This window comes from Ascaphus truei, chromosome 5 (assembly GCF_040206685.1).
Source record: "Ascaphus truei isolate aAscTru1 chromosome 5, aAscTru1.hap1, whole genome shotgun sequence".
NCBI lineage: Eukaryota > Metazoa > Chordata > Amphibia > Anura > Ascaphidae > Ascaphus > Ascaphus truei.
The window spans coordinates 191,987,682-192,013,373 of NC_134487.1; the positions used below are offsets into that span (position 1 = coordinate 191,987,682).

The 25,692-nt window shown below is 43.6% G+C and overlaps 1 protein-coding gene across 3 annotated transcripts in view; it reads left to right on the plus strand.

Moving 5' to 3' along the window:
- The window catches only part of IKBKB (inhibitor of nuclear factor kappa B kinase subunit beta), an 89,144-nt gene that overhangs the window by 43,694 nt on the left and 19,758 nt on the right, over nt 1–25,692 (plus strand). For 2 of the 3 annotated variants that reach the window (XR_012801793.1, XM_075601539.1), the window contains exons 12-16: nt 295–409; nt 1,055–1,178; nt 1,858–2,009; nt 2,954–3,015; nt 5,835–5,944. Coding sequence is in view for 2 of the 3 variants with exons in the window: in XM_075601539.1 (XP_075457654.1) it covers nt 295–409; nt 1,055–1,178; nt 1,858–2,009; nt 2,954–3,015; nt 5,835–5,944 (563 nt within the window). In the remaining variant the exon portion in view is untranslated. Of the gene's footprint in view, nt 1–294; nt 410–1,054; nt 1,179–1,857; nt 2,010–2,953; nt 3,016–5,834; nt 5,945–24,435; nt 24,697–25,692 lie in introns of those variants that run through there. The other variant, XM_075601540.1, reaches the window with a different exon arrangement.

Sequence of the window (25,692 nt, forward strand, 5' to 3'; positions counted from 1 at the left end):
CTTTTATTAATGTCCTGTGAACCCCTTCACCGTCACAATCTTATCTTCTTCAATCTAACCCAATTCTGCATTGGAACAAGAACCCACTGCTTGTTGGTTCTTGATTGCAGTCTCATCCTATTACGCAGTCACTCTCTTATGATGATCTTGTCCAACACACTTACTCTTTGCGATATGGGAGTGTTCCCATATGTGACACTAATAATTTATAGGAAAGCCTTGTGTGAGGTGCCTTCTTATCACGTAAGAGGAAGGTGCTACTGACCCTATTAATCTGAACTGCTTTGCCCACAGTTGAATGGTCGGCATCATGGCGAAAATGACCTCATATTTCTCTTTGATAACCGGAAGACCGTGTACGAACCCCAGATATCTCTGCGTCCCCACCCGGACAGTGTCACCTGCATATGTGAGTGATAAGGTGACAGACCTATGACCCTGTATGTTCCTACCCACACAGGGTGACGCAGAGGAGACTTTTGGCCTATGGAGTCTGTCTCCACCTCCTCCCCCCACAGGATGACAGACAGAAGGGGACTGGGATGTTCTTTGACACGTGGTCTTTAGTCTCTCACAGCAGGGTGACCGTGACGTATGAGCCACCTAGCATGTCTGTCTCTGGATGGTGGCAGTGACACAAACAGAAGGGATTTATGGCCTATGGTGACACAGACAGAATGACCCATGGAATCTGTCCCGACAGGTTTTCTCAGACCAAAGAGACCTATTACCAATCCAGCCTCTCTCCCACTGCAGGGTGACAGTGACACAGTCAGAAGGGACACAAGCAATCCAGTCAGTCCCTCCCTCCACTGGGTGACAGTGACACAGATAAAAGGGACATATAACCAGTTTGCCTCTCCCTGCAAGGTGACACAATGACAGACAAAAGGAATCTACGACCCATCCAGTCTGCTCCTCCCCCTGTAGTGTGACACAGACAGAAGGGACATTTGACAAGTCTGTCCATACGCGTGTAGTGTGACAGTGACACTGAAGGGACCTATGACCAGAGTAGCACGGTGACACCCTCCTTCCTCCTTCTCTCTATCAGTGCAGGACCCCAAGCGACCCCTGACGTACGTTCAGCTCCGTAGGGTGTGGGGACAGATATGGCAGACAATCCGCACACTCAAAGAGGACTGTACTCGCCTGCAGCAGGGACAGCGAGCATCCATGTAAGAGGGGTAAACATTGGGTGATGGGGCCCAACATTATATGTATGTATGTATGTATGTATGTAAGCAGCAAGCACTCCAATGTAGATATCCAGAAAGGCCTGGTGCTAGTCCCATAAATAATGTAAAGAGTACGTTACCAACCAGCAGGGCAGCAGAACAGCAAAGAGACAGCACTCAGAGGTAAACAAGCAAAAGAATGTATTGAAACAGACACAAAAATCCAATGTTTCGATCCCCAGAGGGATCTTCTTCCTAGAGAGAGAACGAGAATGTAATTATTTTTTTTAGTAAGGCAATTTTTAATGCGTCAAGCGAAACCGCGCAATAAAAATAAATGGATCTGCTGAATAACAAATCGTGATAGTTGCGTTAAAAAAATAATAGCGATACGTGTGTGTTTTCATGAAAAAAGGGACTTCTTTCGTTTTTCATCATATTGTCTATATTTCTCAATACCCATTACAATGTGCACAAGTGTAGGGCTGTTATATAGATTAACCCTGTATAAGATGCAAAATGTAGACCATCAACTGATAAGTAAATTGATGTCGCTGTATTATGTCAACAAATACCAGATACACTGCGGGAGGTTCATGTTCATTAAACATGAAATAGGAGTTTTTGCTTCATTGTGTGTGTGCGCGCGCGTAATCTATGTATTTGTGTGTATTTTTAGGGTGAACCTTCTGCGATATAACACAGAGCTTTCTAAAAAGAAGAATGCAATGACATCTGCATGTGAGCAGCTAAAAGCCAAACTGGATTTCTTCCATAGCAGTATCAAGATTGATCTAGAAAAGTATAGCGAGCAGATGGAGTTCGGGATTAGTAAGTTCTGGCTATGTGATCCCATTTTACACTGTTTATCTTTTTCTTTGATGTTTAAAATACAATGCTTGAGTAGGGAACACAGTTCAACATAGCGGGTTCTAGGATCCCTTAAACATGTCCCTGTCATTAGTACACTTGCGTCTTAGGAGGAACAGACCCCTTTAAATTGTCAGTTCAATGTACTGCATCACTGTAATTGGCTCCTTAGAAAAATTAAATTCCCTTAACGTAACTGTTTTAACTACCTGTATCCGATTAAAAAGAATATATTTCGCTTTTCTCCAGAAACACAGAATCTCAGCATTTCATCTTCTATCAGCATATTGTAAAAGCTGTAAAAATGTTACAACAAAGATTCAGTTATCAAATGAGTTTATTTCAAGTGCACACAGCGGAGACAGCTTCAAAACAAAAAGCTCTCCCCCAGATAACATGGTATGCCATATATTTATACCCTAAAACCTAAAGCTCCACCCCTTTATGGGGGGGGAGCTTGCACGTCACTAAATATTACCTCATACTCATTTTGTAATACATAACAATACTAAAGCTGATGTCATTTTGTAATACATAATAATACTGTATGTAAGCTAAAAATCATTATGGGGTTAAATGTGATGTCAGTTCTTCCACTTGGCACATTGTGTGAGAAACAGTTTATCTTAGACTACTAACGAGGCTTTCTCAAAATATCTGGCCTGTTTACACTTTCAATTTGAAGCTGATTGGATGAGGAAAGATCAATAAAGTCAGCTAGGAGCAAAAACATTCCATTCTCTCTTTCACACAGATTTCTTCACAGAAATAAGACTCACAGAGACAAGACAAGATGGCGGACTAAAATATTCAAACAAAATGGCTTCTTTGACCCTAATGCTGTTACGTCAGACCCCTTAATGTCTCAACTTCGTCAATATCTACTGTATGTCTGTTTCTTCCAGCATCTGAGAAGCTGCTGTCAGCCTGGAGGGAGATGGAGCAAGCGGTGGAGCTGTGTGGAAGGGTAAGCAGGAGGGAGATGGAGCAAGTGGTGGAGCTGTGTGGAAGGGTAAGCAGGAGGGAGATGGAGCAAGTGGTGGAGCTGTGTGGAAGGGTAAGCAGGAGGGAGATGGAGCAAGTGGTGGAGCTGTGTGGAAGGGTAAGCAGGAGGGAGATGGAGCAAGTGGTGGGGCTGTGTGGAAGGGTAAGCAGGGGGGAGATGGAGCAAGCGGTGGAGCTGTGTGGAAGGGTAAGCAGGAGGGAGATGGAGCAAGCGGTGGGGCTGTGTGGAAGGGTAAGCAGGGGGGAGATGGAGCAGGCGGTGGAGCTGTGTGGAAGGGTAAGCAGGGGGGAGATGGAGCAAGCGGTGGAGCTGTGTGGAAGGGTAAGCAGGAGGGAGATGGAGCAAGCAGTGGGGCTGTGTGGAAGGGTAAGCAGGGGGAGATGGAGCAAGTGGTGGAGCTGTGTGGAAGGGTAAGCAGGGGGGAGATGGGGCAAGTGGTGGAGCTGTGTGGAAGGGTAAGCATGAGGGAGATGGAGCAAGCGGTGGAGCTGTGTGGAAGGGTAAGCAGGGGGAGATGGAGCAAGTGGTGGAGCTGTGTGGAAGGGTAAGCAGGAGGGAGATGGAGCAAGCGGTGGAGCTGTGTGGAAGGGTAAGCAGGAGGGAGATGGAGCAAGCGGTGGGGCTGTGTGGAAGGGTAAGCAGGAGGGAGATGGAGCAGGCGGTGGAGCTGTGTGGAAGGGTAAGCAGGGGGAGATGGAGCAAGCGGTGGAGCTGTGTGGAAGGGTAAGCAGGAGGGAGATGGAGCAAGCGGTGGAGCTGTGTGGAAGGGTAAGCAGGAGGGAGATGGAGCAAGCGGTGGAGCTGTGTGGAAGGGTAAGCAGGAGGGAGATGGAGCAAGCGGTGGGGCTGTGTGGAAGGGTAAGCAGGAGGGAGATGGAGCAGGCGGTGGAGCTGTGTGGAAGGGTAAGCAGGGGGAGATGGAGCAAGCGGTGGAGCTGTGTGGAAGGGTAAGCAGGAGGGAGATGGAGCAAGCGGTGGAGCTGTGTGGAAGGGTAAGCAGGAGGGAGATGGAGCAAGCGGTGGGGCTGTGTGGAAGGGTAAGCAGGAGGGAGATGGAGCAGGCGGTGGAGCTGTGTGGAAGGGTAAGCAGGGGGGAGATGGAGCAAGTGGTGGAGCTGTGTGGAAGGGTAAGCAGGAGTGAGATGGAGCAAGTGGTGGAGCTGTGTGGAAGGATAAGCAGGAGGGAGATGGAGCAAGCGGTGGGGCTGTGTGGAAGGGTAAGCAGGAGGGAGATGGAGCAGGCGGTGGAGCTGTGTGGAAGGGTAAGCAGGAGGGAGATGGAGCAGGCGGTGGAGCTGTGTGGAAGGGTAAGCAGGAGGGAGAAGAGGATGGAACAGAATAGGGAGAGAAGGAATTTGAGAGTAAGCACAGTGGGGAGGGGAAGCAAGAGATATTGCACCACATGAAGAGAATGAAGTGCAGCTCCATGTGAGCGTGCCTGATAAATCACATCTATGTACAGTCCTTTATTACAAATTATCCACCATCACGTGATCATCCCAAAATGGAGAAGGCAGTAGAGGTGTGAATCCCTAGCAGAGGGGCCCCCGAAATGTTGCTGCTACAGTTTCACACCTCTGCTACTTTCTCGTTTTGTGATTCTATAATGATTCATAAAAAGTTAATTTGTATCCATAAATTTTATATATTGTTTTTAAAGTGTAGTGTGCTTTCCCCCCCGCCCCTCCCCCCCATGACATCTGTGGTACCGCTTATATCACAGTTGTCGTCATTTTTTTCCTTCTATTTCTTTATTTCTTCTTAATTTCTTTTTCTTTCCATTTGTGTGCTCCTTGTAGCTGGGGTCTGTTTGATTTATGTAATTGAAGCAGTTGCTAATGCTCCTTGTGGATGGAGTTGGATGTTTGACTGTGCAGCTCCTAAAGGGGAAAAAGCTGCACACCACATGACAATAATAAAAAAGATACAACTACCGCTGCTCCTGGTTCAGGATTCTCTGTGAGGATCCAGCTTACAATGGAAAGTATAAGAAACAGGGCTCCACGGATTTTAAGATACATTTGTTGCCAACACATTGACTGACGTTTCGGCCACAATTGGCCTTTCTCAAAGCAGAATGGCATAATACTAAAAAGTCCCTAATACCAACTTCTTATAGCCCCAACACCAGGTGTCCCATATCTCCAATCAGCTCATCATTATCCAGCGCCGTCGCTCAGCTTCTGATCCTTCCTGTGTTAATCCCCAGCTTGTTCCTCATTGGTCCTCCATCCCTCCAATCGCAGCTTCATCCGGCGTTCTCGCGTGAACGTGATGTCATCGTTTTTTTTCTGAGTCCCTCTGTGGTTCCTGATGCGATCCTCCTTCCGAGAAAGAAAGACCTCCTCCTTCTGTGAGGATCAGAAGCTGAGCGACGGTGCTGGATAATGATGAGCTGATTGGCGATATGGGACACCTGGTGTTGGGGCTACAAGAAGTTGGTATTAGGGACTTTTTAGTATTATGCCATTCTGCTTTGAGAAAGGCCAATTGTGGCCGAAACGTCAGTCAATTTGTTGGCAATAAATGTATCTTACATTCCGTGGAGCCCTGACTGTGCAGCTCCTCATGGAAAAAGGTCTGAAGATTTGACATATGATGGGCTGTGTCAGTAGTTGATTGACATGATAGGAGGACGAGTGGCAGCATCACATTGTGGGGTCTTATAATTAACAGGTATAGGTGGCGCAGCTCCTCATTGGTGGAGTCTGCTGATTTCGAGGATAGGTGGTGTGTAGCTTATTGTGGACAGGATTTGATGTTTGATTGACTCCTCATAGGAGCAGGAAGTACAGCTCCTTGTGGAGAAAATGATGGCATTGCAGACAGACAGCGTCGATCTGCAGAGAAACCCCCTGGGAAGGAGGCATCGTGGGACCCTCGACGACATGTGAGTGAGGAATTTCCCAGGGGCCACAGAACAAGCTTTTCTTGCCAAAGAAGTCTGTGAAGCATTGCACTACAGGTCTATTTGTCAGGAAAGGGGTTAAATCCCAGGTCCCCGACAGTACCGTCTATTGTCATCAGTATTTGTGATTGAAGTTTTAGAAGTTAGTCTCCTGGGCCTGGATTTGCAAAGCTGTTAGCCGCTTCTTTCATGATCTGACAGACAGACAGACAGGGCACTTGACAAATAATGTAAAAATGTATATTAGTGTGCTAATCATCCAGGGGATCGTATAGAGACTCAAAAAGGACAGGCATTCCTTACTGCACAAAAGGTGCATTTATTAGCTCAACGTTTCAGCCTATACATGAGTCTTTCTCAAGAGCAACTAAATCGTGAATAAAGCAAACCAGTTACACCACCACCTAACCCTGTGACACAGTTGAAATTGGCGTCAAAACCTTCAATTTGAACCCCCGTGACGGCGTTGTTGTGACGTGGATAGTGTGCAGGGTCAAGGGGCCCAAAGTGTAAATATAAACAGGAGACAGATGCCGAGGATCGAGAGGCTGACAAGAGTACACAGTAATATGTTACAAAAAAGATACATCACAAAAGCAGATACATCAATCGCAACAAAGTATATGAATAAGCTTAAGGTTGATCGCGGTGAACTGCATGCATATACACTGTGTAACACAATTGGCAAACAGGGCAACTTGCAGGAAGCTGAGAGTTGAACACCTAAAGCTGCTACTGTAAGTGGAGAAACCTAAATATCGCAAGTACAGTCAATGGATCACCCCTCATGTTCCTAATCAGATCGCTGATACAGTATAATTGGTAGGGTCTCGGAACCAGAAGCATGTGTATGGCTGTGGCACTGGCTCAGCACAGCTAAAACCAGTCCTGTTTCCTGATTGCCAAAACTCACTGTGAGATCTTGATATAGGCACCCCCTTCAGTCCATCTACAGGTCGAATAGTATAAAAGACAACTGGCAATGTAGATTAGCGGAGCCACACAGTACGGACACGCCCCCTGTATTGATCCATGTCAAGCTGAGAGCTGAACACTTAAAGCTGCTAAGTGAAGAAACACCAATATCACAAGGGGGTCAGAGCCATAGGACGAGAAGACGAACCTGAGGGGACCTTTATCTATAAGGTTGTAATACTCATTGTTATATTTCCCCTGTTTTAGAATTTCACCAGGGAGCGCCCGGGTTTTTCCTTGTTCCATAGCCGGTAACCTGGGAGTTCAGTCAGCGGTTCATCCACCATGATCCCAATCAGATCGCTGGTATAGGTGGCAATGTCTCCGTTCTAGATGTGGGTATGGCTGTGGCTTTGCCTCAATAAAGATGGCTAAAACCATTCCTGTTTCCTGATAGACAACGCTCACTGTGAGATTGATTACTGCAGATATATTGATGACCTGTTCTTTATTTGAAGAGGTATTCGCACTTTACTCACTGACTCTATATGCTTAATGTCCTACTTACACCTATCAGACTCACAATGTCTTGTGATGAACATAATATACGTTACCTCAACGTCAAACTGACTGTCTCTGATGGATTACTCTCTACTACTTTATTCTCTAATCCAACAGAAATACCCTCCTGCACGCCAGCAGCTTCCAACCTTACCCCTGAAGACGGGATTACCCTGTTCACAAATGATCTGGGTAGCCAGAATTGCTAGTGATCCCACTGAACGGTTGGCATAACTCAGCCAGATGCTGCTCAAATTCATCAAAAGGGGCTACGCCAGCCAGGATGTGGAACGTGCAGCGAAGATTGACAGGGATACCTTACTAGCTGCACCCAATAAAAGGAACGGGATAAAATGTAACATCATTGTTAATAGATTCAGCCCTATCTCTAAAGGCTTCTGTTTCAAACGCAACAGGCACATACTGTCGAATGATGACAGCCTTGATGTTTCCTTCAAAACCCCCCATGTTTAAATGTAACGGGCAGAAACCTTAGAGACCTCCTGGTTACCAAAAATCCAGTGAATAAATATAGTCAATTGTTGAAACCGAAGGACAAACTTGTGTGCTATAAATGCACAGGCTGTGTTATGTCTAGCAGCATGATCTCGGGCACCAAGTTTAATGACCCTCTCACGGGTGAACCGTACATCATTCGACAATATATAACCAGTTCTTCCACGTATGTGGTATACTTCATTGTATGTCTGTGTAGACTCTACTATGTGGGCAAAACCCAAAAACCGTTCAAGGAATGTATTATTTATTTATAAAAATATTTTACCAGGAAGTAATTCATCGAGAGTTACCTCGTTTTCACATATGTCCTGGTCATAGGAGTTAAAATGACAAATAATACATGGTTACAAATACAGTTACATAAATGAACGGTATACATTATATACAAGACATTGCATGCATACTTAAAGATAATATATATTATGGGCGTATGTAACAGTTACAGACCAGATTAAAATGTGAGACAGCTTTGGTTTTGAAAGAACTTAAACTGGTGGTGGATGTGAGAGTCTCCAGTAGGTTGTTTCAGTTTGGGGGGGCACGGTAAGAGGAGGAGGAGCGGCCAGATACTTTGTTGAACCTTGGGATCATGAACAGTCTTTTGGAGTCTGATCTCAGTTGATAGGTGCTGCATGTGGTAGGGGTGAGGAGCTTGTTCAGATAGATGGGTAGCTTGCCCAGAAAGTATTTGAAGGCAAGACAGGAAAAATGAACTTTGCGCCTAGACTCAAGTGATGACCAGTCTAGTTCTTTGAGCATTTCGCAGTGATGTGTGTTATAGTTGCATTGGAGAACAAAATGGCATATTGAATTGTGAGGGTGTCAAGTTTGCTAAGGTGGATCTGGCGTGCCGAGCCATATACCATAGTCGATAATTGGCATTAGCATCTGCTGTGTGATACGCTTTCTGGCCAGCAGGCTTAGGGAGGATTTGTTCCTGTAGAGCAGGGGTGAGCAAACTTTTTATGCCGAGCCCCCCTTTTCATCCATGAAATTTCTCGGGCCCCCCCTGCCTGATGTAATCAAAATCACATGACGTCAGCGCACGTAAGCTGGTTCAGCCAATGAGGGCGAACCAGCTTTGTGACGCCCCCGCCACGCGTCTACAATCTCCTGCAGCCAAGTTCACAAATCGCTTGGGCTGCAGGCGTGCGCGCAGGCAGTATACTAGTATTGGATCACTGTTTATTTTATTGTTTGCTGGCATCTGGTAATATGTTTTTTTCTGGTGCACAAAGGCAATCCATTTGAGGGGGCATTCATCCACCTCTTTGCTACATCCCTTCCCTCTCCCATTTGCTTTCCCCAGTGTCATCCACTCCTACCTACCAGATTTATGTATGATTTATTTATTCCTGTTTTAAACGTTGCCCAGGGATCAGGGAACCCCATAACCAAACTCAAGGGGGGTACTGATGAATCTCCCCTGCTGATCAATACTCCGAAGTGACCCCTCTGACCCAAAGAAGAACCCTCAGCCCCCCAAAACTCATCCTCCCAAGCCCCTCAATTCTGCCATCTCTGCCTGACCTTCATCCCACTATTTAGCCATTGAATCTCTCCCTCACCTTCCCCAGTGTCTCTCTCTCACCTTCCCCCCAGTGTCTCTCTCCCACCTCTCCATCCCCCTCCCCCCAATGTCTCCCACCTCTCCATGTCTCTCTCCCCCTCCCCCCTCCCCCCAACATGTCTCCCACCTCTCCATATCTCTCCCCCCAATATTTCTCCCACCTCTCCATGTCTCTCTCCCCCTCCCCCCAATATGTCTCCCACCTCTCCATGTCTCTCTCCACCTCCCCCCAATATGTCTCCCATCTCTCCATGACTCTCTCCCCCTCCCCCCAATATGTCTCCCACCTCTCCATGGCTTTCTTTATCTCCCCCCCCCCAATATGTCTCCCACCTCTCCATGGCTTTCTTTATCTCCCCCCAATATGTCTCCCACCTCTCCATGGCTCTCTTTCTGTCTCCCATCTCTCCATGGCTCTCTTTATCTCCCCCCAATATGTCTCCCACCTCTCCATGGCTCTCTTTCTCTCCCACCAATATGTCTCCCACCTCTCCATGGCTCTCTTTCTCTCTCCCTCCCCCCAATATGTCTCCCACCTCTCCATGGCTTTCTTTATCTCCCCCCAATATGTCTCCCACCTCTCCATGGCTCTCTTTCTCTCTCCCTCCCCCCAATATGTCTCCCACCTCTACACACACAACACACAAATACTTACTTTCACTCTTAAGCCTGCTTCAGTCCCCCATGTACGCTGAAAACTGGGACAGGAGGAGATGGGGCTGTCTGTGTGCAGTGAGAAGCCCCGCCCCCACAGCAAGGCAGACATCACACAGAAGCAGCCTCTGCACGGAGCTTCTGGCCGCCCGTGCACAGCTCTGCCCGCCCCCAGGTTTCTCCGCACGCAGCCCGCGCCCCCCCTACATAATCGTGCGCCCCCCCAAGGGGGCGCGCCCCACAGTTTGCGCACCGCTGCTGTAGAGTACACCTAGTTTGGCATAGGTTTTAGATGTCAGGGTATCAATGTGCATCCCGAATGGTAGGTAGGAGTCAAACCATATGCCCAGGTATTAAAAACTAGTAACAGGATGGTGTTAGCGTTGGTTCTGATCTGGAGCTCTGTCACTGGTATCTTTAAAAATTTAGTCTTGATCCCGAATACCATTGTTACAGTCTTGTCAGTGTTTAAAAACCAGTTTGTTTTGGGAAATCCAGTTTTCAAGTCTCAAAAAGTCAGACTGAAGTATGTGTTCAATTTTGGAGAGGCTATGGCTGTATGCTTTATAGGATTATGTCATCTGCATACATGTGTATTGAAGCTTCCTTACAAGCTGTGGGAAGATCATTGATGAACACTGAGAAGAGTAGGGGCCCCAGAACAGAGCCTTGCGGGACACCACAGGTGATATCCAGGGGGTTGTAGCTAGAGCCTGAGATGGACACATGTTGGGATCTACCTGATAGGTAGGACTGAACCAATTTAAAGCATGCTTCTCTATTCCAGAGCACTGGAGTTTAAGCAGGATAGCATGATCAACAGTATCAAAAGCCTTTGCAAAATCTAGGAATATTGCTTGCACCAGTGAGTTGTCCCCGTTCCATTCCACACTGGATTTCATTGCAAACTTTTAGCAGGGTAGTTACGGTAGAGTGTTTGGGGCGAAAGCCAGATTGGAATTGGCTAGGGAAATTTGTCTTGGTATAGTAATCGCTTAATTGGGAGTGGACACATTTTTCCATGACTTTGGATAGTATTGGGAGAAGAGAGATTGGCCTGTAGTTTGAGACAGTGTTTTTGTCCCAACTTTTGAAGATTGGGACAACTCTGGCAGTTTTCCAAGTCTTGGGGATATGGCCTGCAGACAGGATAGAGTTGACTATGGAAGCAATTGGTTTGGCAATGGCTGGGGCACCAAGTCTTAGGAACTTCGATTGTAGTAAGTCAGGGGTCAACATTGGCTGCTTAGTTTTAATTTGAGGATCGCTTGTGTAATCTCTTCGGATACTGGGCCAAATTGAAAATTGTGGGCGGTGCTGGGAGGGAGTGGGGCAATATGGGTACTCCCAGGATGAGATTCCTGTTTGTGGTAAGGGTTGTGTTTCGCTAATAAGTTAGTAGCACACCCCACAAAGTAGGTAGAGAAGAAGCGCTCAAATGCTAGGTATAATAACCAATAATAGCCAATGCCAACATAAAGTTTATATTTTTGATTCCGGGTCCTCTCCTTGCTCCAGTCGGATCGTGCGCTCCTCTCCACCATCTGCACCCCACAAAGTAGTAATTGAATGCATTTGCAATGTCAGTGGGGTTTGTCAGAGTAATATCCCCCTTAGTGATATTACTTGGTTGTTGATGGTTAGAAGGCTGGAATATGTTGTTGATAACCTTCCAGAAGTTAGCTGGGTTTGATGTATTCTGGTGGTGATTGTCAGAGTAATATTGTGCTTTTGCATGCCTTGTTTGCCTTGTGCACATGTTCCGCAGGCATCTGTAGTGATTTGAGAACCTTGGTAGTGCCAGTTAGTTTGCAGCTTTTCCACAAGGCGTCCCTGAACTGGTAGAGTGCTATAAGGTCAGTTGTAACCCATGGAAGGTGGGCCCCCTGTACCCTTATTCTGCGTAGTGGAGCATGGGTATCACAGAGTTTGAAGAACTCCGATTGGAAATAGTCGAGCGCAGAATCAGGGTCGGGAATTAAATCGATTCTGTACCAAGGGCAGTTGGTAAGGTCATCCAGAAACTGTTGTGAGTTAAAGTTTATAAATGTTCTAGTGAGGAGAATTTTAGTGCTTGATTGGGGTGGTTTAATTTTCCTTACACAGTACACTATTACATGGTCACTGAAAATGTCAGGAAGGATGCCAGAGGATTGGATTCTGCTGGGATTTGAGGAGAGAATCCAGTCTAGCAAGAAATGGTTGTGCAATTTCAGATTTGACTGTGTGGGTTGGGAAATTAGTTGTGATAGGTTAAGCGACTTGATTTGTATCTGGATTTTGTGGTTTTTAGGGTTGAGCCAATTGAAGTTGAAATCCCCAAAAACAAGCAGCTCACTCTTCTCATTCAGAGAGAAAATGGAGCCAAGAAACTGGGTGATATCAGTCAGGGACTGTAGAGGGGCTTTAGGGGGGCGATAGATGCCAGCTAGCAAGATGGGCTTAGAAAAGGGGAGGCAGATTTTGCCAACTAGGATTTCAAAAGAGGGTGGGCTTGGGTAGCAATTTATCAGTGAAAATTGTAAGGTGTCTGCAATATAAAATAACACCCCTCCTCCTCTCTTTGACCTATCTCTCCTAGAAATGGAGTATCCCTGAATGGCAATATTTGCATCGGGGGTTTTAGGTGTTAGCCATGTTTCTGTAAGAATGATGGCTTTGGGTTTATGCATAAGGCACCATGCTCTTAGTTCGTCCAGTTTGGGAAGGAGGCTCCGGATATTTATGTGGGCGACAGACCTTTTTGGAATGTAAAGGTGGCATTCTCAGGGGTATGGGACAGAGCTGAAATGGGAGGACCTGGGTATGGTCGTTCACAGGTCCAGTATCAGGGCTGCAATTTAGACTGGTAAGACTGATCAGCCTGTGGCTAAACACTTTTTAACACATAGACACCAACTAGCATCTATGAAGTGCATGCCATTTGATCAGGTTATGAGACCAATTCGAGGTGGAAATATGGATCGCATGCTACTTCAATGTGAGAGTCTCTGGATCCATAAACTCAATACCGTGTTTCCCAAAGGCCTGACCACCAGTCTAGCCCTTTCATGTTTCTTGACACCTGCGAGTTAGACACATTTGTCCTATGTATGTCGTGTACTGGTTAAGCATGTGCACAGACTAGAGGTGGTTTATAAATCCCAAATGATTGTGTTGTCTATTTTCTGTTTATCATCACCCGGAGGGAAGCACTTACAGACATAGGAGATTTTGTACCCCACTGTCCAGGACTTTTTATTACTACCTACCTATGTATCTGTCTGGGATTACAAATCTGCCCTATGGTTAGTGATTCCAATGTGCTATGTGCGATCACTTTATGGGACTACTGTGATATAGGATGGCCTGTGCGCCCCTACTTCACCAATCACTAGTGCATGATTGACGCATTCTATATCTACGCATCAAATGTTTTGTCATCCAGCATGTTAATGCTCTGCTTTACAAATTATGCATGAGTTAGCCTGACCTAATGATAGTTACTATAGGTAAGATAACACTATAGCCCTCCTATGTGAACCGTTCAATGTGGTACAAGGTGTAGATAAACAGAGTTATATCACATTTGATTAACGACTCCAGAGGTGGGTCAGTGCTATTAACTGACCCCCAGATTTTGCCGGTATACACCTGGACTGGTTTTCAGCTTCGGATCTGACTTGGATTAATACAGGGGACGTGTCCACACTGCATGGCTCCGCTAATCTACATTGCCCTGCTGTCTTTTATACTACTCAACCTGTAGCTGGACTGAAGGAAGTGCCTATACCAGGAGCTCGCAGTGAGTGTTGGCCATCAGGAAACAAGACTGGTTTTAGCTATCTGTGTTGAGCCAGTGCCACAGCATTGCACATGCTTCTGGAACTGAGATCTTATCAATTATATCAGCGATCTGATTGGGATCATGAGGGTTGATCCATTGACTGTGAACCCCCAGGTACTGACTGTACTTGCGATATGTATGTTTCTCAACTTAGCAGCTTTAGGCCTCGGATATAGTGGGGGGGCGCGCATGGCGTCGCCCGCACCTGTCGCCCGAGCAATCTGTGGACTGAGATGGCTTGCAACGGGGAGGCGTGACGGTGATTCCCCTGACTGTGAACCACCAGGTTACTAACTGTACTTGCAATATTTATGTTTCTCCTCTTAGCAGCTTTAAGTGTTCAGCTCTCCGCTTGTTGCAGGTTGCCCCGTTTGCCAATTGTGTTACACAGTATATATGCATGCAGTCCACCTTGACCAACCTTAAGCTATTCATATACTTTGTTGCAATCAATTATATCCATTTTTGTGATGTATCCTTCTGTAACATCTTACTGTGTACTCTTGTCAGCCTCTCGATCCGTGACATCGGTTTCCTGTTTATATTTACACTTTGGGCCCGTTGGCCCCGCACACTATCCACGTCACTGGAATTCTAATTGAAGGTTTTGGTGCCAATTTCAACTGTGTCACAAGGTTAGGTGGTGGGTATAACATGTATATACGTGAAGATAGACGCTCATACACGTGTATGGACTCACAAGCTGTATATCAACATATAGATAGATGGGAACTTCAATAAATCATTCCATCATTGTATAATGCAGAGTTAAGGGGGGACATATACATGGGACCTAGCGGTCAGTCAGCACGACTACCGCAGATATGGTTTACCCTGCTTACCCCCCTTAATATATACACTTCCCTAAATAGGGACCAAGGTAACAATAAATGAGGGCTAATGCCCATTACCTTTCCATTAAGTGTATAGGAATACGAAATCCATCCAGGTGAAGTTCCACTGCGTGCAGTCCTGATAGAAGGAACCAGAATGTAGAGAAGCAAGGAGCACAGCTGGGTTGAAAATCTGCAGGAAGGTTCCTGTAGAAAAAATGAATGAAGGGCACAACTCCGTTCTAAAACTGAGGGTGGTTTATTTAATAAGTGCACAGGGACAGAAACACAGCCCACACACCGACATGTTTCGTCCCACGGGACTTTATCAAGGTGTATCACATAACACAACCTCCTTACCTTTAATAGCCCCAGTTCGCGCCAAAATCGCCCGATTGGGTACACTGCGCATGCGCGCCAGTGACGCGTCGCATCTCCGTGACACCGCCCCCCCTCTGGCACAAGTCCTGGAGAGTAGAGACCACGTCACTGAGATGCGTCCGTTTCCACCGTGGAACGCATGCCAGCTGGGCTCCCATCGGATAGAGGCGGAAGGGGGTTAACAAATACATTTTTTTTTACATTTTTTTACACAACAACTTTATTAGTTAAAAAAAAGAAGACAAACACATTTAGCCCAGAGCTGAACATTGCAAAACCCGCAATGATAGTTCAGCATAGGGGTACAATAAAAAAGAGAGAAGTGCTCACATTTGATAACCTATGATAAATAAAGAAAAAAAGAAGAGGATGTTTTAGCAATCCAAGAACTATAATTGGACTTTAATCATGTTGAATGGGACTATATTATAATCTTAGTATATAAGTAGTATAAGTATACCTACAAAGAGTACCATAATATGATAACTATAATACTATCAAGCCATATCTAATCAATAAACTTGAATTGTACTTTTGAAGTCCAAATATAGACTGATTTTATGTGATTGACTGTGTAAGGTAATTTTATATGGAAGAAAAAACTTTTTTATTTTATTATCAATTAAAAGAATATATTTTTTTTGTGCATATTTATTTTCTCTTATTCATAACCCATATAAAGATGGTACAGAAGGACATGGAACATGGATTCCCCCATCAAGACATATGTTAATATTTAAACAAATGATCGATGTATATTAGCATCATAAAGAACCCTCCTCCACTATAAAAAGTGGGAGAGGTCCCAATCGATATTCATGCCGTGAGGCATCCTGGTTCTTAATGTGAAGATCCAGAATGCCTCACGTTGGTCAAGCTTCTTGACTCTGTCACCCCCTCTGGGTGACAGCTGAATGGACTCAATACCTTGAAATTTAAAGTTTTTTAATCCACCTTTGCTGCAGTTGGTGAAATGTTTGGGGACAGGGTGGTCCAGGTTCCCTTTAGAGATCAATCGGATATGCTCCATAATTCGCACTTTGAGGTTCCTAATGGTTCTTCCAACATATTGGCCACCGCACCCGCAAGTGATGAGGTAGACAATATATGTGGAGTTGCAGTTGATAAATGATCTAGTGGCATGAGATTTTCCAGTTTGACTGGATACACATTTGTTTGATTTATTAATGTATCCACAAATTTTGCATTTCCCACAGGGGAAAGAACCATTAGGAACTGTATTGCAATGTACCTTTTTAGAGGAAAAGAGACTTGGGGTAAGAGAATTCGCAACCGTCTTGGCCTTCCTATAAACAACATTTGGACCTGCAGTAATATATTGTTTTAATATGGGGTCCAAGGAGAGTACCGACCAATGTTTTTTAAGAATAAATCTGACTTGTTCAGCTTGTGAGCTAAATGAGGTAATAAACAGGGGTGTGTCATTAAATCTTAAGCCTCTTTTAGAGCGGTGGAATAGTTCTGATCTATTGGTAGACGAGACCTCCTGAATGGCCCTTTTTAAATCATCTGGTTTGTAGCCCCGTTGTACAAAACGATCAAATAGTTCTTTTACACGTTCATTATAATCTTCCTCGTTAGAACAATTACGTCGTAAGCGAATGAATTGGCCCTTTGGGATACCTTTAAGGAGGGGCCCTGGGTGACAGCTGTTGGCACGTAAAAAGGTATTACGTGAGTTAGGTTTGCGATAAATGTCGGATTGAATAGATAAATTCATGTCAATGTATAGGTATAAATCTAAGTAGTGAATGTGATGGTGATTATATGTGTACGTGAAATTGAGATTATAAACATTAGTATTTAAAGTGTTAATAAAAGATAAAAGTGAAGTGACATCACCCTCCCAAATGAAAATAAGATCATCGATGAAACGTTTGTAAAAGAAAATGTGCTCCCTGAATTTGTTCCCATCTCCAAACACGTGGACAGACTCCCACCACCCCATAAAGAGGTTGGCGTAACTGGGAGCGAAGCTTGTTCCCATGGCTGTACCACGTGTTTGGAGATAGTGAACCCCATCAAACAAAAAATAATTGTGCGTTAACAAAAAGTGAATGGAATCTAATAAAAACGTTGTCTGTGCTGGTGATATGTCTGTGCGTGAAAGAAAGTGACCAACAGCTGACAGTCCGTATTTATGTGTAATCATTGTGTACAAGGACGTCACGTCCAGTGTGACCCAGATCATATTAGGTTTCCATACAATTTGATCAATATATGTCAGGAGGTCTCCACTATCAAGTATGAAAGAGGGCAGAGATTTTACAATGGGTTGTAAGAACCGATCGACATAGCGTGAAACACCATCCCCCAAAGATCCAATACTGGATATTATGGGCCTCCCCGGAGGGTGGATCAGAGTTTTGTGAATCTTTGGGAGATGGTGAAACACTGCAACAGTCGGGGTAGCATTAAATAAGAATTCTCTCTCATTTTCATCAAGAACACATAACATGGTTCCTTCATCAAGGAGTGATTTTAATTCTCCCTGAAATCTCTTAGTGGGGTCTGTTGTTAGTACAGCATAGGAACAAGTATCACAGAGCTGTCTCAAGGCCTCCCTGTGATAGTCATCCCTATGCTGCACCACTACCGCTCCCCCCTTGTCCGCATTCTTAATAATCAGATTTTTGTTCTTCTTTAGTTCATCTAGTGCAATACTTTCACCTCTAGTGAGGTTATCTTTGTAATGCGTATAACGCGGGGTATCAAAAGAAAAGCCCTTTTCTAGAAGCATAAGGTCCCTCTCTACTAGGCTCTCAAAAGTAGATAGGTATTTCCCTTTCATAAATGTGGGAAAAAACAGGGACCTTTTCTTGAGACCAGATGGTCTTCTCCCCAGGAAGTTATCTGGGTCGTACTCTTCCACCGAATCACCCCCCAGTTCTTCCAAGTCTTGGATGGTATAATGTTCCTTAAAGGATAAAAAGGGGTTACTAACATCTTCAACATTCTGAATATTTGGAACAGTAGTATTAGAACTTCTAGCGTCATAGAACTTTTTTAAGGTGCATTTTCGAATAAACTTATGTAGGTCAATTACAGTATCAAAAATATTGAATTTACACTCTGGTGCGAACTTTAACCCTTTAGTTAGAAGAGAAAGTTCATCTGAGGAAAGTTCAACGTTTGATAGATTAATAACACCATTCAAAAGTTCTTTTTCCGCTTGTGTGGTGCTCCTTTTCCTTGATTTCCTCTTCCCCCTTCTCGTCGCTTTTCGTTTTTTGACGGATAGCTCGTTGAGGGACCGTCATAGTGGGCCTCTGATGTCCCAGTTGGTTGTTCATAGCGAGACCTTGCTCCCTGCTGGCGTTGCTCTTTAGGCCTCTCCTGATAGGGAAAATTATTTCCTTGTTGTGAAAAAAATGAAACAGAGTGACTGGCATTATCTGAGTATGACAACTCAGACTCAACATTTTGAACCTCATTAGGTGAAGAAGTTTTCTTCAAGATTGATTTTTGTGACCAGGAATTGCTTCTGGACCTACCAGGTGTAGAGAAGCCAGACTGCTGGTCCCTACTCCCTCTTCTTGGCTGTGCTATTCTTTCCCATGAGTAAACTTGCTTTTTCTCATAGTCCATTTTATCACGTGAGAACTTTACATCTTTCTTTCCCATTATTTCCTTCTCTGCCTCCTTAATAAACAGGGCCAGCTTTTTGTCACTTTCTTTGAAGCCCTCCATTTTTGAAAATTTGGACAGTTTTGTTTGCAAGCATTTAATCTCCTTTCGTATCCCTGATTTTTCTTTATTTTTGAGTCTTAAGATAAGGTCAATGAGTTTGAATGAGCATTCATTCAGAATGGTTTTCCAGTCATTTTCGAACTCTTGACTAGGAAAACCAAAAGTGGGGGATTTCTTGATTCTGAGTCCCCTAGGGATACGTTTGACTCTTGCATAGTTTTCAAGGGAGATAATGTCCCACCAAAGTCTTGTATCAACAATCAATAGTTTTTCCAGCCTCAAGAAGTAATCATGCAAATCCGAGAGGTCCTCACATTCCACCTCTGCATTATCATCAAACAATCTCTGTGCTTTCTTTGTTCTCACACCATAGTCAAGGTAATTAAACACAAAGTCTGTATTATTAGAGTCCTGTAAAGTGTCCTCTGTACCATCCTCCGTCTCCATACTGAACAATAGATTGCACTGGTATTTAAATATATAGAGGAATATTCTGTGGGTATTACCACCATAAACCAGTACAAAACTCAATAAAAAATATGAGTATCCAACCCTACAGTTTGATAGGAGTTGCCCTTTTTTTTTTTTTTTTTTTTTTTTTTTTTTTTTTTTTTTTTATAAAAAATATGTCGAGTCACACAGTAGAGCAATCATCCGATAGGATCCAACATGTATATACGTGAAGATAGACGCTCATACACGTGTATGGACTCACAAGCTGTATATCAACATATAGATAGATGGGAACTTCAATAAATCATTCCATCATTGTATAATGCAGAGTTAAGGGGGGACATATACATGGGACCTAGCGGTCAGTCAGCACGACTACCGCAGATATGGTTTACCCTGCTTACCCCCCTTAATATATACACTTCCCTAAATAGGGACCAAGGTAACAATAAATGAGGGCTAATGCCCATTACCTTTCCATTAAGTGTATAGGAATACGAAATCCATCCAGGTGAAGTTCCACTGCGTGCAGTCCTGATAGAAGGAACCAGAATGTAGAGAAGCAAGGAGCACAGCTGGGTTGAAAATCTGCAGGAAGGTTCCTGTAGAAAAAATGAATGAAGGGCACAACTCCGTTCTAAAACTGAGGGTGGTTTATTTAATAAGTGCACAGGGACAGAAACACAGCCCACACACCGACATGTTTCGTCCCACGGGACTTTATCAAGGTGTATCACATAACACAACCTCCTTACCTTTAATAGCCCCAGTTCGCGCCAAAATCGCCCGATTGGGTACACTGCGCATGCGCGCCAGTGACGCGTCGCATCTCCGTGACACCGCCCCCCCTCTGGCACAAGTCCTGGAGAGTAGAGACCACGTCACTGAGATGCGTCCGTTTCCACCGTGGAACGCATGCCAGCTGGGCTCCCATCGGATAGAGGCGGAAGGGGGTTAACAAATACATTTTTTTTTACATTTTTTTACACAACAACTTTATTAGTTAAAAAAAAGAAGACAAACACATTTAGCCCAGAGCTGAACATTGCAAAACCCGCAATGATAGTTCAGCATAGGGGTACAATAAAAAAGAGAGAAGTGCTCACATTTGATAACCTATGATAAATAAAGAAAAAAAGAAGAGGATGTTTTAGCAATCCAAGAACTATAATTGGACTTTAATCATGTTGAATGGGACTATATTATAATCTTAGTATATAAGTAGTATAAGTATACCTACAAAGAGTACCATAATATGATAACTATAATACTATCAAGCCATATCTAATCAATAAACTTGAATTGTACTTTTGAAGTCCAAATATAGACTGATTTTATGTGATTGACTGTGTAAGGTAATTTTATATGGAAGAAAAAACTTTTTTATTTTATTATCAATTAAAAGAATATATTTTTTATGCATATTTATTTTCTCTTATTCATAACCCATATAAAGATGGTACAGAAGGACATGGAACATGGATTCCCCCATCAAGACATATGTTAATATTTAAACAAATGATCGATGTATATTAGCATCATAAAGAACCCTCCTCCACTATAAAAAGTGGGAGAGGTCCCAATCGATATTCATGCCGTGAGGCATCCTGGTTCTTAATGTGAAGATCCAGAATGCCTCACGTTGGTCAAGCTTCTTGACTCTGTCACCCCCTCTGGGTGACAGCTGAATGGACTCAATACCTTGAAATTTAAAGTTTTTTAATCCACCTTTGCTGCAGTTGGTGAAATGTTTGGGGACAGGGTGGTCCAGGTTCCCTTTAGAGATCAATCGGATATGCTCCATAATTCGCACTTTGAGGTTCCTAATGGTTCTTCCAACATATTGGCCACCGCACCCGCAAGTGATGAGGTAGACAATATATGTGGAGTTGCAGTTGATAAATGATCTAGTGGCATGAGATTTTCCAGTTTGACTGGATACACATTTGTTTGATTTATTAATGTATCCACAAATTTTGCATTTCCCACAGGGGAAAGAACCATTAGGAACTGTATTGCAATGTACCTTTTTAGAGGAAAAGAGACTTGGGGTAAGAGAATTCGCAACCGTCTTGGCCTTCCTATAAACAACATTTGGACCTGCAGTAATATATTGTTTTAATATGGGGTCCAAGGAGAGTACCGACCAATGTTTTTTAAGAATAAATCTGACTTGTTCAGCTTGTGAGCTAAATGAGGTAATAAACAGGGGTGTGTCATTAAATCTTAAGCCTCTTTTAGAGCGGTGGAATAGTTCTGATCTATTGGTAGACGAGACCTCCTGAATGGCCCTTTTTAAATCATCTGGTTTGTAGCCCCGTTGTACAAAACGATCAAATAGTTCTTTTACACGTTCATTATAATCTTCCTCGTTAGAACAATTACGTCGTAAGCGAATGAATTGGCCCTTTGGGATACCTTTAAGGAGGGGCCCTGGGTGACAGCTGTTGGCACGTAAAAAGGTATTACGTGAGTTAGGTTTGCGATAAATGTCGGATTGAATAGATAAATTCATGTCAATGTATAGGTATAAATCTAAGTAGTGAATGTGATGGTGATTATATGTGTACGTGAAATTGAGATTATAAACATTAGTATTTAAAGTGTTAATAAAAGATAAAAGTGAAGTGACATCACCCTCCCAAATGAAAATAAGATCATCGATGAAACGTTTGTAAAAGAAAATGTGCTCCCTGAATTTGTTCCCATCTCCAAACACGTGGACAGACTCCCACCACCCCATAAAGAGGTTGGCGTAACTGGGAGCGAAGCTTGTTCCCATGGCTGTACCACGTGTTTGGAGATAGTGAACCCCATCAAACAAAAAATAATTGTGCGTTAACAAAAAGTGAATGGAATCTAATAAAAACGTTGTCTGTGCTGGTGATATGTCTGTGCGTGAAAGAAAGTGACCAACAGCTGACAGTCCGTATTTATGTGTAATCATTGTGTACAAGGACGTCACGTCCAGTGTGACCCAGATCATATTAGGTTTCCATACAATTTGATCAATATATGTCAGGAGGTCTCCACTATCAAGTATGAAAGAGGGCAGAGATTTTACAATGGGTTGTAAGAACCGATCGACATAGCGTGAAACACCATCCCCCAAAGATCCAATACTGGATATTATGGGCCTCCCCGGAGGGTGGATCAGAGTTTTGTGAATCTTTGGGAGATGGTGAAACACTGCAACAGTCGGGGTAGCATTAAATAAGAATTCTCTCTCATTTTCATCAAGAACACATAACATGGTTCCTTCATCAAGGAGTGATTTTAATTCTCCCTGAAATCTCTTAGTGGGGTCTGTTGTTAGTACAGCATAGGAACAAGTATCACAGAGCTGTCTCAAGGCCTCCCTGTGATAGTCATCCCTATGCTGCACCACTACCGCTCCCCCCTTGTCCGCATTCTTAATAATCAGATTTTTGTTCTTCTTTAGTTCATCTAGTGCAATACTTTCACCTCTAGTGAGGTTATCTTTGTAATGCGTATAACGCGGGGTATCAAAAGAAAAGCCCTTTTCTAGAAGCATAAGGTCCCTCTCTACTAGGCTCTCAAAAGTAGATAGGTATTCCCTTTCATAAATGTGGGAAAAAACAGGGACCTTTTCTTGAGACCAGATGGTCTTCTCCCCAGGAAGTTATCTGGGTCGTACTCTTCCACCGAATCACCCCCCAGTTCTTCCAAGTCTTGGATGGTATAATGTTCCTTAAAGGATAAAAAGGGGTTACTAACATCTTCAACATTCTGAATATTTGGAACAGTAGTATTAGAACTTCTAGCGTCATAGAACTTTTTTAAGGTGCATTTTCGAATAAACTTATGTAGGTCAATTACAGTATCAAAAATATTGAATTTACACTCTGGTGCGAACTTTAACCCTTTAGTTAGAAGAGAAAGTTCATCTGAGGAAAGTTCAACGTTTGATAGATTAATAACACCATTCAAAAGTTCTTTTTCCGCTTGTGTGGTGCTCCTTTTCCTTGATTTCCTCTTCCCCCTTCTCGTCGCTTTTCGTTTTTTGACGGATAGCTCGTTGAGGGACCGTCATAGTGGGCCTCTGATGTCCCAGTTGGTTGTTCATAGCGAGACCTTGCTCCCTGCTGGCGTTGCTCTTTAGGCCTCTCCTGATAGGGAAAAATATTTCCTTGTTGTGAAAAAAATGAAACAGAGTGACTGGCATTATCTGAGTATGACAACTCAGACTCAACATATATTTAAATACCAGTGCAATCTATTGTTCAGTATGGAGACGGAGGATGGTACAGAGGACACTTTACAGGACTCTAATAATACAGACTTTGTGTTTAATTACCTTGACTATGGTGTGAGAACAAAGAAAGCACAGAGATTGTTTGATGATAATGCAGAGGTGGAATGTGAGGACCTCTCGGATTTGCATGATTACTTCTTGAGGCTGGAAAAACTATTGATTGTTGATACAAGACTTTGGTGGGACATTATCTCCCTTGAAAACTATGCAAGAGTCAAACGTATCCCTAGGGGACTCAGAATCAAGAAATCCCCCACTTTTGGTTTTCCTAGTCAAGAGTTCGAAAATGACTGGAAAACCATTCTGAATGAATGCTCATTCAAACTCATTGACCTTATCTTAAGACTCAAAAATAAAGAAAAATCAGGGATACGAAAGGAGATTAAATGCTTGCAAACAAAACTGTCCAAATTTTCAAAAATGGAGGGCTTCAAAGAAAGTGACAAAAAGCTGGCCCTGTTTATTAAGGAGGCAGAGAAGGAAATAATGGGAAAGAAAGATGTAAAGTTCTCACGTGATAAAATGGACTATGAGAAAAAGCAAGTTTACTCATGGGAAAGAATAGCACAGCCAAGAAGAGGGAGTAGGGACCAGCAGTCTGGCTTCTCTACACCTGGTAGGTCCAGAAGCAATTCCTGGTCACAAAAATCAATCTTGAAGAAAACTTCTTCACCTAATGAGGTTCAAAATGTTGAGTCTGAGTTGTCATACTCAGATAATGCCAGTCACTCTGTTTCATTTTTTTCACAACAAGGAAATTATTTTCCCTATCAGGAGAGGCCTAAAGAGCAACGCCAGCAGGGAGCAAGGTCTCGCTATGAACAACCAACTGGGACATCAGAGGCCCACTATGACGGTCCCTCAACGAGCTATCCGTCAAAAAACGAAAAGCGACGAGAAGGGGGAAGAGGAAATCAAGGAAAAGGAGCACCACACAAGCGGAAAAAGAACTTTTGAATGGTGTTATTAATCTATCAAACGTTGAACTTTCCTCAGATGAACTTTCTCTTCTAACTAAAGGGTTAAAGTTCGCACCAGAGTGTAAATTCAATATTTTTGATACTGTAATTGACCTACATAAGTTTATTCGAAAATGCACCTAAAAAAGTTCTATGACGCTAGAAGTTCTAATACTACTGTTCCAAATATTCAGAATGTTGAAGATGTTAGTAACCCCTTTTTATCCTTTAAGGAACATTATACCATCCAAGACTTGGAAGAACTGGGGGGTGATTCGGTGGAAGAGTACGACCCAGATAACTTCCTGGGGAGAAGACCATCTGGTCTCAAGAAAAGGTCCCTGTTTTTTTCCCACATTTATGAAAGGGAAATACCTATCTACTTTTGAGAGCCTAGTAGAGAGGGACCTTATGCTTCTAGAAAAGGGCTTTTCTTTTGATACCCCGCGTTATACGCATTACAAAGATAACCTCACTAGAGGTGAAAGTATTGCACTAGATGAACTAAAGAAGAACAAAAATCTGATTATTAAGAATGCGGACAAGGGGGGAGCGGTAGTGGTGCAGCATAGGGATGACTATCACAGGGAGGCCTTGAGACAGCTCTGTGATACTTGTTCCTATGCTGTACTAACAACAGACCCCACTAAGAGATTTCAGGGAGAATTAAAATCACTCCTTGATGAAGGAACCATGTTATGTGTTCTTGATGAAAATGAGAGAGAATTCTTATTTAATGCTACCCCGACTGTTGCAGTGTTTCACCATCTCCCAAAGATTCACAAAACTCTGATCCACCCTCCGGGGAGGCCCATAATATCCAGTATTGGATCTTTGGGGGATGGTGTTTCACGCTATGTCGATCGGTTCTTACAACCCATTGTAAAATCTCTGCCCTCTTTCATACTTGATAGTGGAGACCTCCTGACATATATTGATCAAATTGTATGGAAACCTAATATGATCTGGGTCACACTGGACGTGACGTCCTTGTACACAATGATTACACATAAATACGGACTGTCAGCTGTTGGTCACTTTCTTTCACGCACAGACATATCACCAGCACAGA